The 18,905-nt window shown below is 42.0% G+C and overlaps 2 protein-coding genes across 3 annotated transcripts in view; one reads left to right on the forward strand and one right to left on the reverse strand.

Annotated features, from left to right (window-relative positions):
* Positions 1-557: 557 nt before the first annotated feature.
* SMIM20 (small integral membrane protein 20) lies at positions 558-5,606 on the reverse strand. Its single transcript, XM_084286411.1, has 3 exons — positions 5,275-5,606; positions 2,378-2,434; positions 558-1,097 (listed from the first exon to the last, which is right to left on the reverse strand). Exons 1-3 carry the CDS (start codon positions 5,381-5,383, stop codon positions 1,060-1,062), a joined length of 204 nt encoding a protein of 67 aa, XP_084142537.1. The 5' UTR covers positions 5,384-5,606; the 3' UTR covers positions 558-1,059.
* A 52-nt stretch (positions 5,607-5,658) lies between these two features.
* The window catches only part of SEL1L3 (SEL1L family member 3), a 37,780-nt gene continuing 24,533 nt past the window's right edge, over positions 5,659-18,905 (forward strand). For both annotated transcript variants that reach the window (XM_084286409.1, XM_084286410.1), the window contains exons 1-5: positions 5,659-5,790; positions 9,715-10,282; positions 12,165-12,291; positions 15,210-15,331; positions 16,595-16,710. In XM_084286409.1, the coding sequence (XP_084142535.1) occupies positions 5,731-5,790; positions 9,715-10,282; positions 12,165-12,291; positions 15,210-15,331; positions 16,595-16,710 (993 nt within the window). In that variant the 5' untranslated portion in view covers positions 5,659-5,730. The remainder of the gene's footprint in view (positions 5,791-9,714; positions 10,283-12,164; positions 12,292-15,209; positions 15,332-16,594; positions 16,711-18,905) is intronic.

Genomic DNA, 18,905 nt, shown 5'->3' on the forward strand with positions numbered 1-18,905 from the left:
CAATGAGGCACTTCAAGCACTGGAGTAGTCTGTGGAGAGGACCACTGCAGAGCAGATATCCACACTGCAACCCATGGAAGACCCCACATCACAGCACCTGGATTATTTCCTTAAGGAACTGCAGCTCCTGAAGAACCCACACTGGAACAGGTTCTCCTGAGAGGAGCTGCAGCCTGTGGAGAGACCACGTTGGAGTAGAGAAGTGTGAGGAGGAGGAAGCACCATAGGAACTGCTACAAACTCACTATAACCGCACTCCCCATGTGCTGCTAGGGGGCTGGGGCAGATGAGTAAAGAATGAAATTAACCCTGGAAAAAGGAGGGGAGAGGGGAATGTTGGAATGTGATTTTTGTTGTTGTTGTTCACTTCTCACTATCCAAATCAGATGATCACCATATCCAAATATGATGGCAATAAATTACATTAATTTTCTCTGGTTTTATCTAGACCCATGAGTTTCCCGATCCTATTTTCCCCCCCCTCCTATTCAGGAGGAGAAATGAGAGAATGGCTGGCACTACTCGCAAAATAAATGAAATAAAAATACACGTTGGTTTGAAAAGAAGAAATTTTAATGTACAAATTCACACTCACCATGTTATATTTTGCATAAGAGAGCACAAATCTGCAGTGGTCTCTCTCGGTATAAACTTCTGTCATGTTTTCATAAAACCACAAAAAGTAATTCTCAAACTAGGGAGGAAACTGCAGTGGTCTGCATGATTTAGCCTATTCATAATTTTTTCTAGAAGTGTTTACAGATTAACCACAAAAATAATTCTTCTTCCCTTTTCTCAAGGAAATAAATATTTCACTTCTAAACTTAATCCTTCAGTGCTCTAACAATCTGTGCATTGTTACCAAAGCACCTTTTGTCAAAACCAGCATTTTTTTTTCCTCTTGGCATTCCAGCCAGTAGCATTTGTTGCTCCTCATGCGCCCACACAGCATATTCAGAATTCTTCTCCAGCGACACCCACAGGCACACTTCAGTGTAAGAAGAAACAGCTGAAGAGTCCATCTTCAGTTCTGCCTTGCAATGCACCCAGCCAGCCACATTACTTTCTTCCAAAGGGATCAGACCACACTTTTAACCCTATGAACCAAATACAAAAATGACCAGCAGTTCATAAGTAGTGTTGCAGAAAAAAACAAACTTGTCTTCTATTCCAGCCTTGTGGACAAAAATTGAAAGAATCTAACGTTTTCTGCACTGAGCTCTCAACCCTGCTTAAGACTGCAAAAATATTTAGAAAGTCAACTTCATCTTGACCTTAAGCTTCAGATAATGGAAAATCTATTACACCCACGTGTAAGGTGTTCCAATATTGTTGGAAAAAAAAACACTAGAACGGTACCTTGGCTGGATTTTGCTTTCAACTAGTGGGTTTCATAAATTCTTATTGGCAGCTAAATTTGAATTAAAAAGTTATACTGAGGATGATTAGTCATCAAGTACCTGCATCGTGGATAAATGAGACAGTCCAATCTTCTTTACTATTTAATAAAAAGGCAGATTTAACAGACTCCTATTTCATAATGATTTCCTGCTCTTCTTCAACATTTCACCACCTTCTTGGAAAGCAAGTCCTGCACTGACGAATTAACTGATGTGCTTAGTTAGGACATGGCATTAATCCTATTGGATTTTCCCCTGCTGCTGCTGTCAGGCTTTTCTAAAAATAGGAATAAGTTACCCTTTAACATATTCAAATACAAACTGTTTCATCAAGACAAGCATTCTGGTATCTTTAAACAAGAAATGCCAACCTTGCACAGTGAATTGCCAACTCTGTTACCTAAGAGACAACAAACTATCAGGGATGGTCTGACATACTACAGGTTTGTTCCCCCATGCTTTTCTACCAACAAGAGGTAGAAAAGCACGGGGGAATAGCAGGTATCAAAAAGCTATTATCGTTGCATTCAAAACCTCCATTTGTGTTGTGGATTTCTACCTTAACCCTCCTCCCATGAGGCTGGAAGGCACTGATAAATTCCTCATAGATTGTGGTTAAGCTGAGTTGTAAGGCAGTACTCAACAAAACAAGGGTACAATAGGGTATTTTCTACAGTTAGAGCCCACATCATTCACAGTTCCTTTACTCTGAGCTGGTTTTCTGGTGTGGAAACTGTTTAAGAAAGACTGAAGATTACTGAGTAACTAAAACTTTACTTGGCCAGTTAGATCAACTGAAAACGGGTCTAATAAATCCATAATTTGTAAGCCTGAGAAAACACTTCAATGGTAAGTTTGTTATATGTGTGTTCTTTCAATGTAATCTTCACTGTATTGTTTAAATCTATAGAAATATTCGGGTCTTACTTCAGGAAGACCTTTAAAGCAATCAATGGAGACACGTGAATCGAGCATACCTGGAGGCTGAATATCCTCTTGAACAATACCAGCTCGGTTTATTGACTGTTCTTTCTCTGGAAGACAAAACAGAAAGAACACTACTTATAAAAAGAAAATACCACACACCTTGCCTGTTCCTAATAAAACAACACTGAAAATTACTTTCATTCTGAATCCTACACAGTAAAATTCTGGTGAGTTATCTGTGCATGCAACACAAATGAAGCCTTCACACGTAGCAGAGAAACTAACAGCTAGTCTGTTCTGAGAGACTGCAAACAAACTGTAAGATAGTCATCTTGAAGTAATGACTACTTTTTAAAAAAATGCTGCAATACCTGTTGTCATGCCATAACTTAAGCAATGACTGGTACTTTTAGGAGCTACCCCTCACATGCTCAATGTGAAACTCCTCAAAAGATTTATTACTTCCAGAATCAGTGATCCCCATCTTCAGGTCCTGGAAAATCTTTTGTTTCATCACGAACAGTTTTCACAGCAGCATCTATAAAATTACTGCTGGCAAACTTCATGAAACTGAGCATTAGAGGGATATTTTCCAAAGTGGGCCTGTCTCAGGGTTTTTGTTTGTTTCTTTTTTAAATCTAAACACTTCCAGAAAGAGAAACGGGTAAAACTGTATCATTTTCCCTATTTCCCTCCCTTTTTTTCCCCCTCTCCAGTCAAGGGCTTTGCCACTGTAGTGCTTTGAAGCAGGAAGTCAAAGCTTGTCTGGATTATTAGCCTTTTGTCAATCCCACTGAACTTTTTAAGCCTCTAAAAAAATTGTTGTGTGCACTGTCTCAGGGGAAACTCTGAACTATGCCCACCTTAAAACTAGAATTTTTCCACATCCTATCACACTGAGAATGCACAAGCACTGCATGTGATCAGGCTGTCTAGGTACATGACTAAGGCTACGAAACACTAGCAGGAGTATCACTAATCCTAGTTGCAAGGGCACAGGCACTCAGTTCTTTCCACTGAGAATAAGAATTGCTGTTCCATACTCTTTAGCATACAATCCATTTTCAAACAATAGGGTGCAAAACTCAGAGAAAACAGAACCGGTTAGGGCAAGGAATCAGACTTACTCCTAGACATGGAGAAGGACAGCCAAAGAGTATGAGATGGATGCTAAAATGAGAGGAGAGGCAGAGATCAAAATTGGAATCAATTTGAGCGGTCTGTCTGAAACACACTTGGGGTGAACGGAAAGAGCTGATGGCTGGTAAGGCAAAGAAACTGACACAGCCTGTAACAGATGAGAAACACGGAAACCAGACACAGAACGGCCAATTGGAAGACTAGGATGGGGCCTGAGAGCAACTTGGAAAATGGGTAAAACAAAGAAAGAAAAATGAGAAAAAGCCAGTCTCAGTGGTAGGACAACCACCTCACAGGATGGTACAGGAGCAGACTCTCACAATTCAGCAAAACCATGGATTCTACTGTGAAAATGCCTTATTCCCATCTGGCATCAACCCAAATAGATTCTGTCAACCAGCTGCGTTAATTAATCTAAATGGAAGAGGTGGAAAGATCTCAAGGTTTCAATGCTGCCACTAAATTATGTGTTTATTATGAGGAAACAGTCTATTTTAAAACTAGTCCCAGACATGAAAATATCAGGAGCATCGAAGCTACAAGCTGAGGTTCTAAAAAGCTACAAAATGATAGCACTTCTATATGAAATTAAGTCAGAAACCCCTGTGTGAACAATTTATGGTACAAATTAGCAATTTGATTGCATGCTGTTTTCCCAAATATCTTCCACTTTATTTGTTAAACCGCTAGGAATTGCCTCTGAAGATGTGTGAGTATCACGCGGAAAAGACTTGCTCCTGAGCATACTGTGCCTCACTTGTGCAGAATTCAGGTGACACACAAAAAAAAAAAAACAAGATGGAAGAAGGAAATTATGGCATTTTATGTTTACAAAGTTGAATGGCACTCGAGAACTACAATCCATTCTTGCCTCTTGCAGGATTACTATGGGATGCAAACCCAGATGACCAACTGCAGACCCAGCTTCTCAATACACAGAGATAACGATTATCCACCCACAGCTCAAGTTAACTGGGGGCTGTGTTAGGCTTCTAGAAGTTTTGTTGCTATACAGCTTACTAGATTGTACTCAGAAAATTAAATCCTCTGCAGCCCAAACACTAACACAGGTATTTTCCCACCAGTACCACAACCATGAAATCCCATGATCTCCTCTAAGTATTTGGTGAATGTTTGTGCTGCTCTCATGCAACTGGTGAGCATCAAGAAAAGCACAGGGAATATCCTGAGGTGGAAGGGAAGTTACTACAGGTGCAGCCAAAGGAGAGCTTGAGCAGAATGTGATAAATAAAGTATAAAATCAGGCTCTAAATAGCAAGTGTAAGTACTTACTAACTGTACACTGCCCATTTTATGTGCTAAATGGGGAATTTAAAAAATTCCTGACAGGGAACATTAGCTCATGTAACTCACAAGCACAGGTGAGGAAATTATCCACTGGCTCTCTCCCTTCCTTAAGAAAGGATCACACATCATAATTTTGGAGACCACACCACGTGTAAAAAGGAGTAAGGTAAGCGAAAAAGAGTAGGGTTTTTAAATGGGAACACAGGGGAGAACACCTGTCCTTGGGGTCAGTGTCCGCCTTCACAGACATCGCCTCCCTAAATAATCCCCGCTGCTTTCCAGCTACATTTCACTTCACTCCCAACGCGAGGCCAAAGTCCCTCGGAGAAGATCAATGAGCTTGCCGCCCTATTTTTTGTCGTTTTTCCTAGAAACCCCCTCCAGCTGCCTCGCCGGGCAGACGGCAGGAGCCCCGCGTGGCAGCGCCGTGCGACCTGTGGGGACACGGGGACATGGGGACACAGCTCCCCCCGGCTCCCTGCGGCCCCCCGGCACTCACTGTACTCATCCGGCAGCAGCAGCGGCCTGAAGTAGATGGGGTACAGGGCAGCCCCCACCACGGCCACGAAGCCGCCGAAGATGCCCAGCGTGCGGCTCAGCCCCGCCATGATGGCGGCGGCCCCCTCCTCTTCCTCCTCCTCCTCCTCCTGCACCGAGGCTCCGCCGCTGCCGGTTCCGGGGCTGATGGCGGCCGCCCGCCGCCGTGCTCCTCGCCTCCCGGTGCGGCACGGGGGGACGGGGCACGGCGGGCTCCCCGCTGGCCGGAGGGGACGCGAGGGCGGCGGCTGCTGCTGCTGCTCGGGGCGAGCCGCTGCCCTGCCCGGCCGCCGGCTCCTCCTCCTCCGGGAAGCCGGATCCGCCGCAGCCCTGCCGGCCGGGCAGCGGGCAGCGCCGCCACGCCGATGGGCGCCTCCTCGTCCTCCTCCTGCAGCTGCTGCTGAGGCGCCGCGGCAGCATGGAGCCCGCCGGGCTGCCCCGCCGCGTCCCCCCGCTCCTCCTCCTCCTCCTCCTCACGGTGAGTGGCGGAGCGCCTGCCCTGGGCGGCCGTGAAATGGTGGCGGGGCTGAGGGACCGGCCCCGGGGGGTTTGGGGGGCTCGGGGCTGTGTTTGGTGAAGCCCTTTAAACTGGACCTTTTTAGCTTGAACCGCGTTAAACTGGACCCCTGAGGGTTGGGAGAGGGGGAGCCTCTGGGGTCTGCCTCGGGGCGCATCAGCTGCTGGAAGCAAATCGGGTTGTAAAGGTGTCTGCTGAGCTGAGCTGAGCTGAGCTCCTTTCCCCTCTTTGCTGCTGCGAAATGCAAACTCCTGTCCCAAGCCTTCGTGTGCGTACAGGTTGGGTGGGGGTCCATAGGAGCAGGTCGGCACCCTGTTGTGGCGGGGCTGCTCTTCAGACATCCCAAAGCAGCGCGACGTGGCGGGTGTGCGCAGGTGAGGGACTGGGGTTACCTTCAGGCGTGGTGCGACCCGGTGTGATCCCAAAGGACTGTGGAATTTCTGCAGGGGTGAGCTCTTGCCCGCTGAGATCGTACTCCAGCCAGTGAAGGCACCGTTTCTGTAGTATTTCACCACTGAAAATGCTCACTTCCCTACTAATTGTAGTGATTTTCTCCCACAGCGATTTTACTCCAGCACTGGTGTGGTGGCGTGGGCTAGATCACTCCCTCAGGTTCAGCAGGTTTAAGAAAAAGATCCAAGAAGAAAACTTGGACAGCTTTTACGATCAAGTTGCCCCACACAATGAAGCCTCTGTGCCTGTCTTACTGAGCCCTGCCTGTCTCATGATACCATTTTTAATCCACCATAGCTGGCCTGTTTACTACACTGGGAAAATTTTACTTTTAAATCTCATAATCGCACTCATTGTGTAATCCTTTCATCCTAGCTCTCTGTAGCCAGAGATTACGTGCAATTAACCCTGTGTTGTCTGAGGTAATGCTGAGGGAAGTGATGTTTAGGGTTCCTCACAGACAGACTTATTTAATAGGCGTGCTGCCAGCACATTGGAGAGCAGTGTACAGGGGTAACCAGGTGGGAACAGACTCAGCCACTGTCCAGAAAAGTTTGCTGTCCGTGGTCTGGCACAGCTGCATCGTTGTGGGATCACTCCGGGGGTCTTTGCACTGTGCTCCTTGCTGGATGGGCATCCTGGAGGATTTATTAGGTGTGGTGCAACAGCACACCTGACTGTGCTTCGTGCTTTTTTGCAGCTTGTGTCTCAATACCTGAGGCACCACAGAATACAAAGGAAAGGTTCTTTAGTAAGCCTGTGCAAGCCATTTTGCAGAGCGGGCACTGAGGGCAGCGCAGCTGAAGCTGACCTTATGCATCAGTGGTCACGCTTCGTCATGCTTAGGTGCTCCAGGAGCAGTCTGTACTACAAGGAGCTGGCTTTGAGTTGCCGTGTTTACTGCCTTGGGATATCCTCGCCACGGGGGGGGGGGGAACAAAACACCAGCGTAATTTCTGCCAGAGTCAGCCTTTCGTTGGAAGCCGGATGGCCACATTTCACATCCTGCTGCGTCTTTGCTAATGAACCCTGCCAGACCCAAGCTGTCTTTGCTGGGAGCCAACTCCCATATCTCTGTGTTGGAGGAACCCCTGGGAAAACTGAGAGCTGCCTGGATGATTTTTAGCTTTAAATAAGTGTATGCAGTGGTAACACGATGATTTGTAGTGTCTACCTGGTAGATTTCAATGTTTTCTGATAACTAAATGGCATGACTTTTATAATCAGGGGACCATGCCATAAGGAAGATCATAATAAATCATACAGATAAAACTGTTTTCACATACTGTTTATTGCAAGATCAAAAAATATTTGATAGATATGGATGGCATCCATCAAGTAGAAGAGGTTTGGCATGATTTGTGTTTGCCGTTGTGTCCGTTCTTTAGCGATATCTATAGCCATAAAAGGCTTATATAAGAAGCATATCATAATAGTAGCTTTGCCTGAAAGGTATCGGAGTCAAAATCAAGGTTCTCTAATCAGCTTTTTAACGTGTATTTGTGCAGCTGTTTTATTGCAGGATGTGGTAGTAACTTCCAACGGACACCAGCCCCTTTCTGCTACTCCTTTTTTATTCCCTTCAGTAGGTCCATCATAAAACACATCATCTAAATACGGGCCTTCAGATAGATTTGTTAGGGTCAAATGAATATTTCAGTGCGCTTTGCCACTAGTGACTGAAATGCTAACTTGGTTTTATAGGATTTTATAGGATGAGAGATAAGACAGAGGGAGAGGCTGTTACTCTGAAGAGACTACCTACTGTAAAAGGCCTAGATCCTGACATCATGGAGAGTTTCTCATTTTTATGGCATTTTATTTGGTCAAAATATACATTTGGGGGCTTACATGTATTTATGAATGCTCAGCATTACTGCACATTTGGCTTCCTGTGTCTCTTGTCAGACATGAGAAGATAAGGAACAGTCAGTTGTTCTTGTGGGAAGTAATTTGAGCGACAAGTTCAAAAAGACCTATAAAAGTAAATAAATCTTGTTATCTAGAGTTATCCAGTTGCTAGCAGTGATAGCCACCTTTCTCATCCACAAGTTCCTTCACTCAGCTATGTCTTCCAACTTCTGCTTTGAACAAAGGGGAAAAAGAGAACATTTGGTCGTACAATGAAATCTAAAATTATCTGTAGGAAGAAGGAGGCAGTACAGGTAAACTTAGTTGTAGCTTTTCCTAGTGTTTACGGCTTCACACGTTTTGCAAATGATTTTTTTTTTCAGAGTAGCTTTAAAGGAGCGTCAATGCATTTGTAAGAAGTAAAAAACAAAATGATTTATCATAAGGGATTTTTACTGATCCCCAGCTTGGAGCATGGGCAAGGTCTTGTCCTCCAGGTTCACAGCACATGCTTCTAATAACTAGAAATGTACATGCCACATGGTTGAAGCTTTTAAATATTTTGAGAATTGCAGTAAAAAAGCCATCAGTCCGAGGTAGATATCCAAGATACATTTCAATTCAATCTATTTAAGCTTAGCAAAGTTAAAAGTCTCTAAAAAAAAGAGCCTCTTATTTTGAGTAATCCGAACTACCCACTTGCCTGGCAGTCCAAAGTAGCGATTGGGAATGTTTTAGACAGATCAGGGAATCTGGCAGCAGTGCAGTGACAGTGGCTGGCCCTCCGAGAGAGTAATCCTTGGTATCCTGGCAGCACATCAATCCAGTCACTGACTGCTGAGCAGAAAGAAAAAAAGCAGATTGAAGCTTTGGAGACGAGAACTTCAGCTGGGAGGATAATCCTGGTGGGTGTCCAAGAACTCACAAAGTATATAATGGGCATAGCTAGAGGGAGCAAAAACTGTCTGCTGGTCTCGCTGCCCAGATTTGTAAACCCATTTTGTGGATAGGAATGTTTCTGATGGATGTTCTTAAATGCTTTAAGAACATGGATTCATTCTCAGGAAACCACGGAGAGCTGCTCTAGTTGTTATTCCTGCTCTTTGGATACCCGCACAGGAGGTAACGCAACTAGTTAACTTTATAGAAAGAGGGGAATACCAGGCTGCAGCAGTGCCAGCCAGCAGCGATAGGATGAATAAATGCCAGCACACTTCTGTATATATTCTTTAGTCTTGATCATGGGAACTTGTGTAAATAGCATGACGTGAAAGTCAGTATCTTAGTAGACCGGATTGCACTTGCAGAAGGATACACCCTATAAGTACATTTTGTTGGGAAGCATATGTGGCTTTGAGAAGTCAACCTAGTGAGTTATTACTGTTAAAACCTTGATGGTATCTCCTTAGTAATTCATACCTACATGCTGTGTGAAGGAATCCTGGTATTTTGGAGTCTGAGTACTCTGTATAAACCTCCTGCTTCTTCAGTGTCCTATTATTGTTGACAGTGTATCGATAATCTTGTACACGTAGGTTCTCTGGTTAACAGGGTGGTTTCACTGTTTGTTTTTCCTTCCAGAATTTTATGCCATCCTTTGGAAAGGAGACGTTACGGACAACAGCTGTTACGCCACAGTTTGAACGAAACGTGGATTATGCGGACTTCATTCATTTAAACATTTTGGAAAAGAAAGTTCTTAACAATTCTGAGGTTTTAGTTCAGTATTTATGTTCTAAGCCTTGCATCGTCAGCTTGGAAGCGGTAGCTTCTTCAGAGTTCAGGACTGGTGTACCAGTATACAGAAGGAGGTGGAAGGATGAGAAGAACCTTTACATTAGTCAAACTCGACAAGTGCATTTGAAGTTCCCAAGCATCATGGTTTACAGGGATGATTTTATCATCAGAAACTCAATAATGGTGCACAGTGTGATATTATATGCATGGATTAGTCACAAACCAGTTAGCAGCTATGATGTTGAGCAGAATGAAAGCTACCAGGAGGCAGTAGCCAAAAATTACACTTTCTTAGAAGCAGTTCCGCCTTTTGAACGCCCATACAAAGACCACAAAGTCTGTCTTCAGTGGGGTGCTGACTATCTGTGGATGCTCCAGGCAAACAAGATACCCCAGTGCCCTCACGAAAGCGGTATGTGTAATGTCACTTTTTTTTTTTTTTTAAATCTCTTCTGAGGGGACTAACAGGACCCAGATAACATCTTTGTAAGCTGTTAACATTTATTACAGGTATGCACTCTTTATGTGGACAGATTTACTTGGCCCACATTGACTATGTAAGTTTAGTAACTACAGGGTTGGAGCTTCAAATGACCAAAGTCATCTTGTCTCTCATAGTCAGCTTGTTTAACCACAGCCAGCCTGGAGATCTCTTGCAGCACTGCCTTTTATTTTCTAAATATATTCACAAAATACTTATTTAAAACGCACTGAGGTCAGTGGACACCATTCCTTCAAAGAGAGTTGTTCAGTCCCATATTGCATTATTTCAGCGTCAGTCCTGCAGTTCTTACATACATAACACTCACGTGGGTCATCTCATGTTTTCTGCTTAAGATGAGTGCCATATGCTTGGAAACAGATTTTTTTAAGACTCTGCAGTGAAATAAACATTACAGTATTTTTTTCCTTTTTTTTTTTTTTTTTTTTGCCGAAGCCATCATGAACTGTTTTTTATTGAAATTAATAGTTTTAAAATTTAAAATATGTTTTTAATAAATTTATTCTTCAGCAATGCTATTTTTTCTACATTTATGCTAGTGTTAAAAAACTAAATATGTTGTATTTGACCATTTTGGTTGAATTCTGATTTCTATTCAGGTATAGATTCACACAAATCACAAGGAAAAATAACCATCTGCTAAAGAAGAATTGTATCATTTACAATTTGCTAACATAACAAAGTACTAACCTTTAGGAGTTACAAAAAAAATTTATATCAGGTACATCCTGCTGGCTAGCTAGCAAGAGAAGTACTTTATTTGGGGCTATGTTTGTAGTTTTAGTATTTATGGATCTAAATATAAAGTCTTTATTTTGTCCTGCCTATTTTATAAATTCTGAAACCCACAACTCTGCTTTCTGAATTTTCTTGGAGTTTTCTTGATTATTTTTTTCCTGTTCACTTGTCTCTAGCTTTACAATTTTAAATTTTTGTTGTTATTTTGTTAACCAGAAAGGTTACTCACTTCTAAAGGGTTCTATCCTAGAAAATCTTGTAAAAGTATTTGTATCGTTTGGTTTTGCCACGTTGGCATGTAAATACACTGAAAAGAACAGGGAAGCAAGGGAGTTGGTGCCTTCAGGGGCTTTCTAAAATACTTGTTAGAGACCAAGCATGTGAACTCTGACAACAGCGTGAAACCTTTTACGGTTTATCTAATTGCTTTATAGGTAAGAACACTTAGAATAACAAGAAAAAGGAGGAAATAACATTTCATTCATTTTTTTAAAGAAGCTTGTAACAAATTGCTTGATTTTTAGGAAACCTCTTCGTATGTCTTGAGTAAGCTTTGAACATCTTTTCCCAGTTTCTTATCGGGGCAGCATTATCAGTTAGATTTATTGTAGGATTACGTATATCAGTTAAGAACAGTAAAATGTGGAGACCTGAAAATGGAGAGCAAGCCCAAGAGCTGTGGAGTAATCTCACATAGACATAACCAAAGATAGAATGAGATTTAGATGAGTGACATAAATTTTCTCCTTGCTAACTTTCGCTTAAGCTAACTTGTGCTTCAAAGTTAAGTATTTAGATGTAAATACCTGTCTTCCCTGCTTCTAACAGCTGCCGGGAATAGACTCTGTTTCACTTTTCTGTGGATTAGTCATTTCAAGACTGTAATGCATTTAAGAACGGTGAATTAACTTGTGCTTAAAGACTTCTTGAAGGTCTGTGTTAATTTTTAATCTGTTGTATAACTCAAATATTTGACTATACAAGTGCGAGCTAAATAATTGCTCAGTTATCAATGGTTGTTTTCTGACAGATTAAGAAAGACTGTATTTTGCAGATGGCGTTCAGATTCTCAACTTCATATATGCTTCCAGTGGGGAGAAGACGGGGATTGTGAAGAGATTTGAACAATTTGAAAACAGAGAACTTGAAACAGTCAGGCAACATCAGATCGACTATCCGATGTAAGTATAGGCATGTAACTGGAACGGGCCACAGTTGGTCATTGAAGGCTGTAGGAAGTACTGAAATTCTTGGGCTGTATTCACAAAGTAAAGGAATGATGCCTGCTATTTTGAGAAAAAGCTCAAAAGGAAACTAGTTAGTGATTCCTTCTGTTCTTTTATTTTTGGAGGGAATTAACCTGAACCTTAGAGACATACTTACACAGCCCTGTGATGAGACGTACTGTAAGAGATACCAGTGGTAGGTGAAACCGAGCTGGTTATGTACAGTAAGGGGAGGGTAGGTTAGCTGATACTGCTGTCATGATCAGACAGCTGCCTCATGACTACCTAGCCTGAGGTTTTCTGCATTACAAAAAGATCTGCATTTCAAACACCATTTGCAGGCTAATTGCAGTGGTTTCTTGCAAGGGCAGGCAGTGAAAACAGCTTTTTTCCATATAAATTCACACTAGTTATTTTGCAGAAGACAAGCCCTTAGTGATTAGAGTCCCCTGCCTTGATGAATCATCCAGTTTGAGCTTAACACTGTTTATTTCCACCATCCCTGCCTAAACTGTCCTAGTCGGATGGGGTAAAACCACTTAGCTCTGCACACCATGCAGTTACAGAGAAATCGCACTGGTAGGATCATCCTTCTCTGCTCTTCTTCCTCTTCCCCAAACTGTCACAACTCTTCTGTCATATTTTGCAACTTCAGGCAAAAAAGTGTTTGCGCTGGCATGCACGTGCACGCGTGTACATCCATAATCTCCCTTCCACCAGATGCTGTTACCCCAGCAACTGGGGTAACATTTCCCATATCACAGAAATGGGAAATGGTTGCAGGAACTTGAATTTGCCTGCAGCTTTGTGTTAGGCCTGTAATCAGGGAGTGCTGAAGACTTGTCGACAAGTCCAGGTTCCACGCAATTATTAGCCATCATCCTGTAAGTCTGAAGTCATTAGGACAGAGCAATTTTTAGCTCCTGTCCTCTTTAGGATGGGTGACAGCCTGGTTTACATAGCCTGCTGCCCTTTGCTCAACAGTGCAGCTGCAGTCTGCTTCTGGTACTGAAGCTCTGGTTGAGAAAACAGCGTGAATTAATGCAACTTCTTAGTGGCTCCACACGGTTCCAAATGTCTCTTGACTTCAGGTTATCTCTCCAGTGTTAACAGAAAGCATTGCCTGTGTGCTGTGGTTGCATGACAGCCTTGGGTAGCTCTGTTAAGTGGAAGAGATTTTTCCTTCAGCTGCTTGTATGTGAGTGGTGGTTCCCCCTGCTCCAAGAGGCAAACAGGAGCAGATGGATCAAACTGAAGTTACTCATTCAATTTCAGTCAAGGATTTAGTTAATTAAAGCAGCTTTCCAGAATAGATTTGCCTTTATTGTTTAACAGGGTTGTTGAGCTTCAGTGTAAAGAAAGAGGACTGGAGGTAGGCAACAGTCCTTTGAGGCAGCTGCCAGTGCACAGCCTGCAGCAGGGACAGGCTGGGACCGTGGGGGACTGCTCGTCCTGCGTGGCACTGCGGCAGTGGAGGAGGTGAAATGAGTCAGCATTGCCCCCACCTGCATCCTAGGAAATCTGGCCAGATAGGTTATATACTCAGACTGGCAGTCCAGGAGTAAATGGAGGGTCCAGCATTTAAGTTTGCTGTATTGCCAGAGATGAAAGAGGGAAAGAGCAATGTTCAAGCCCAGGCGGTATTGCTGGGAGTACAGCATCTGCCTGTAGAGCACATAATGAGATATTTATGGGCAGGCATGGCTGGCAAACCCTTCTACCTCACCCGTGTGCCAGCTGTGGAGGATATTATGTTACTAGCTATTTAAGGTGTAGTCTATGTTAGGGTCAATTTTATCTGTGTTTTGTTTTGTTTTGTTTTAACATGAGAGCAGCTGTTACACTTTCAGACCTACCTTGGTTAAGGTAGAAGGTACTGTGTGCCTAGAAACTTTGCTCAAGGGATGCAAGGCAAGCTGACCCAACAAATATTTGCATTGTGTCTCAATTACAATACCTCCTTCCAGAAGTCATTGAGAACTTTGTCAGAAAGCATTGTAATGCTTTGCTGGGCTGTACATTGAAGCTATTATTGCCAAAAGCATTCTGCATTGAGCTGACTTTGCTGTTACGGAAATAAGTGGCCAAGTTCCTGTCAGTAGCACAGAGGCAGTTTTAGTCTGGCACAGACTCCTTAAAATCAGATCCAGTGGTACAAATTCTGCTTTTAGTGCCTTAGCAAATCTGCTTTGTAATGCCATCAGAGCCAGTGAAACCATTCCAGCTCTGTTCAGAAATTGCTCAGTAGATAACATTGTTGGGTCTTCCTTTTTTTATTTATTTTATTTTGCACTGCTCCATAGTTTGATCATGCTCCACCTTTATTTGTCCTTTGATTCAGCTCTGTGACAAGTATTCATGCCTATTTGTACTACCCAGACGTTCACTTCATTTTCACCTGCTCCTCCCAAGCACATTTTCACAGCTGTTGGTTAGTATAGCTTAGTAGACAGAGCTTAGTTTTTACTGGCTTCTACAATCGAGATCACAAGAATGAGCATTTGGGGATTTTGTACTGTAGTCTGCAAGCAGGAGGGTGGCTCCAAGTTGTCTCAGCTGCTTTTTCAGTTCCCTATTGATGTGGGATCTGGCAGTAGCTCTGATTCACCGTTCTGGAATTGATTCAGATAACACTTCCTTAACTCTCCTCTCATGTCAGTACCACAGAAGTGCTCGGATATAAGGAGATCATAGATGCAACAATCTTACGTAGAGTTGCTCTGAGGGTTTTTAGTGCACAGGATGGGTTCTATTCTGAAGATTACATGTGTGAATACAGTTGGCTAAACTGAAGTGAAATGCATGTTTTTCAAATTACGCAGGGAGATTTCTCATCAGGAGTGAATTTTTTTTGTTTATTTTTGCTCATGCAGGTTCACCGTTTCAATCTGGCTGTATTTACTGCATCACTGTGAAAAGGACTTGTGTGGTATCCTGTATTTTATTGATCCAAAAGAAATGTATGGTACTCCTGCTGTATTTCTAAGTGAGGAAGGTAAGGGATTTTATTAATGGCCTTCAGAAGGGGTCTAATATAACCTTTATAGATTTGTGCCTAGGAACAACAGTTATAAATATATTATCAGACCTATTTTGTGAAACTGATCTCATGAAATACTCTTTGACTATAATGTCTGAAGAGTCGTGTTTGAAAACTGAAGTGTTGAAATTGAAGTGTTATTGTAATATTGCTCCCAATTCTTATATGCCTACTACATGAGATTTCTTAAAAATTTTGAATAGCCTCAGAAGTTCAAATAATTCAAGTTCATGCATATGTTGTGATGTTCAAGAGCATAGTCTATTTCCCCAATCCGAAAATAAAGGTTGAGGTAACACTTAGTCTAGCAATACTTTCAGTCGAAGAACATTCCTGCCAGAAGAAGGCTCTTCAGTCTCTGAAACCGAACAAAATTCAGCAGATGGGGACTGGCTGGTAAGCTCAGAGGGGAAAAAGATTGCAGAGTTCTAGAAGTACACACCTGGCTTTCTCATAAGATGTATTTTTTTCCCTTTTTTGCAAGTTTCACTGCTAATCTCTTCCTCTCTACTATTTTTGCAGTTTCTATTTTCTGTATCTTGTTACCAATCTAGATAATTAACCATTAGAACAGTTGGCATAACACCGTGGTGTGTTCTCCATTATCCATTGTATTTCCCTTATAAACTGGATGTGTTTCTTAGAAGAACAAACAAAAACAACAGCTCCCCTGGGAGTGACTAACTTGGTCTGAGACTTGCTTGGAGAGGTTCTGGGGCCTGCTTTTTTCAGTGTTAGACTAGGATATCAGAATAGCCTGTTCTGTTTTTACAGGTTCAGGCTGTGAGCCCAGCTTCTGCAGGTCCAACTAATAGGGCTTAGTGTCTTGCTGTACTTTGTCCTCATGCTTTCGTGTGCTAACATATGAGCACTGAGTAAGATGCTCATGTGCCCTGTTACCCTGCTTGCTGTGATCACGTCTAGTTTTTTGAGATCAACAGATAGGTTTAATGTCTTTATCCCTTCGATAAGCTGGTTTTGATTCAACAGTTTCACGTGACAGCCTGTGAATTAGCAACCGAGATGCATAACTGAGATATAGAACACATTTCCCTGTGATTCTGTTAGAGCTGATGTGCTGCATGGTGAGTCCCCAGATGTCTGTTAATGACAGATGTCTGCTGGTGGACAGAATCACTGTGAATAATACATGAGAAAATCCATTATTGATATTTCTATGGTGTTTATTGTCTTTTTCCTCCTTTGTTGCTTTGTCAGGTTGCGTGCATATACAGATGCACCTCATTAGAGGAGATGACCTTGCAGTGAAAACTAGCTTCAGCCTGCCTCTGAAGCAGTGGTTTCGACTGGATCTCTCTTTTAAGGGTGGACAGGTACGTGTGCTACTGAATTACCAGATCAAGACTGAGATTTGTCTAATTTGTTTATGCCTCTGACAGATCCCTTAACAAACCTCTCAGGTAAGTCTGGGAGGAATATTGTAATCTGCACATGCTCACATAGCAAAAGAATGAAAAATCTTACCCTAGAAATTGGCCACAGATGTACAGACTATCTGACTTCAGGAAATCATCTTAGATGCTTAAGATAAGTGCCTAGAATTACTGCGTATTCAGTGGGTATCCTGGTGCACAGTTGCTGTCTGGCAACTTTATTGACTGTATGGGGAACCAGAACTCCTGGGTTAGATACTTTATCTAGATAAGTTACATGGTGTGAATAGCCCCCAGGGCCTTTGGACTCGGAGACTTATGCATTTTTATTATTCTGATATGAAAATTTAAGTGTCTGGCTTCTTTGTACAGTAGCATGCCTCTTGTCTAGATGTTATTGTCAGCATAGCTAAAAGAAAGCATGTGTAGTTTCCAAATTTTGTATATTTAACAGAGCAGCATAGGATTGACTGCCATTAAAAAACACAAAAAATATTGCAGTATCTATCTGTAGTAGATAAAATACATAATTTACATTTTGACAAATCACAATTGTTTTTCATAAGAACCTTCCAAAAGTAGCTCTGAAAACCATTCAGTCTCCACTCCCAAGTCCTTGTCTGTACTTCCAGCTATTAAGATATTAGGGTGTGAAAATAATCAAAAACCTTATCAGTCTGTTTTTCTCAGCTTCTTTCTCCTTGAAAATGGTTGAATAGATTAAATTCTCAATTGTAAAAATAATTACTAATAAATTGCCAGAAAAGCTGAGGCAGATTTAAGTTATGAGGTAAGTGACTGATAAAGCTGAAACAATGCTGTGCAGGGAGAGCTATGTCCAGTCTAAACTACTGCTATTCCTTTTGTACCCCACCTTTTTAAGTATGTAAATGGTGAGGTGACTGATGGGCTTGCAAGAAAATGAGGTAGAGATGTGTATTAACATGCTTTTAAATATATTGTTAAGAGGAGAAGTGAAGGAAGGGGTTTGTGTGCTCCGAACTGTCTTCTGCTTGTTTAATTTGTAGTTACTAATTTAAACTCATGGGAAGTGGAAGAGCGTATGAATTTTGGAGGCACAAATGCAGAAGTTACTGTCAATATTGATAAAAGGTTATATTAGTCTTGCCTTGTTGGGAACTTGAGGATTGCCTGTACAATTAGATTAAGGAAAAGCATTCTTGCATGAGAGAGCAGAGTGAGTATATTCAGGCATGAGATAAAACCTGTGGTTAATTAATTTCCGCTTCTGGACAAAATAAGAGAGCTGCAAAGAGTTTAATGAGCACTCTTGTGGCAGGCAGAGGAAGTAGAACCAAACTTAAAAACATTTCAGTACTTAGAGCCGGTCTTGGGACAGATAAAACCGTGGTTCAGTTACATCTTATTGACAGGTATTCCTGTAGCAATTTTTTAAGTGCTACGATCCTGCAAACGTGCACAAGAATCTCCTTATTCAATTACTTATTTCACTTCCATTGATGAGATATGCTTAGACCAATGTGATCTTATAAATAAATAAATAAATATAAAAATATATATAAAAATAAAAATTAGGGAATGCTGGGAGATTGAAGCATTGAGAAATTAAGTGGGATTTTAAGAGCATTGAAAGATGTGGATGAATCCATAAGGATAGCTAGGCACTTGATAAAATTTTGCAAGGTTGTTTTGTGAGTCCTTAGACAACTTATTTTAAAATAGTAATGTCTACGAAAACCTCATCTTGTCATCCTTTTTTCAGTCATCCTAGAAATTCTGGCACTGAAAGTCTCCTGTGGGAGTTGAACCCAGACTTTTTTTTAAATCATGGCCTGTTATGTTAACTTTTTGGCCATTCTTTACCTGTAGGCTACAGCTACTTGAGATGATCAGATTTCTCTTCGTTACATAACAGGCAAACAAACTTTCACAGTTTGGAAGAGTAAAAGCTTCAGCAAAGTATAAATGTCTTATAACTGAACACAGGAATGAAATAGCTGTCATAGGCAACATCTCTGCTATTTTTGTTTCTCATGATCGGCCAGCACAGACAACTGTCCATGTTTCCACTACACTTCCCTGACATAAATCAGCTACGTGACACCATCCTCTGTAGCACAGAGGAGATCCAACATGCTGCAGCTGTAATCTTG

Source organism: Netta rufina (assembly GCF_964035555.1).
Source record: "Netta rufina genome assembly, chromosome: 4".
Classification (NCBI taxonomy): domain Eukaryota; kingdom Metazoa; phylum Chordata; class Aves; order Anseriformes; family Anatidae; genus Netta; species Netta rufina.

Excerpts from the sequence above, each read along its gene's own strand:
- SMIM20 (XM_084286411.1), bottom strand. The coding sequence starts at position 5,383 with ATGGCGGGGCTGAGCCGCACGCTGGGCATCTTCGGCGGCTTCGTGGCC. Across the intron at positions 2,435-5,274 it reads GCTGCTGCCGGATGAGTACA|AGAAAGAACAGTCAATAAAC; the intron begins GTGAGTGCCGGG and ends TTTGTCTTCCAG. Across the intron at positions 1,098-2,377 it reads AGAGGATATTCAGCCTCCAG|GGTTAAAAGTGTGGTCTGAT; the intron begins GTATGCTCGATT and ends TTTGGTTCATAG.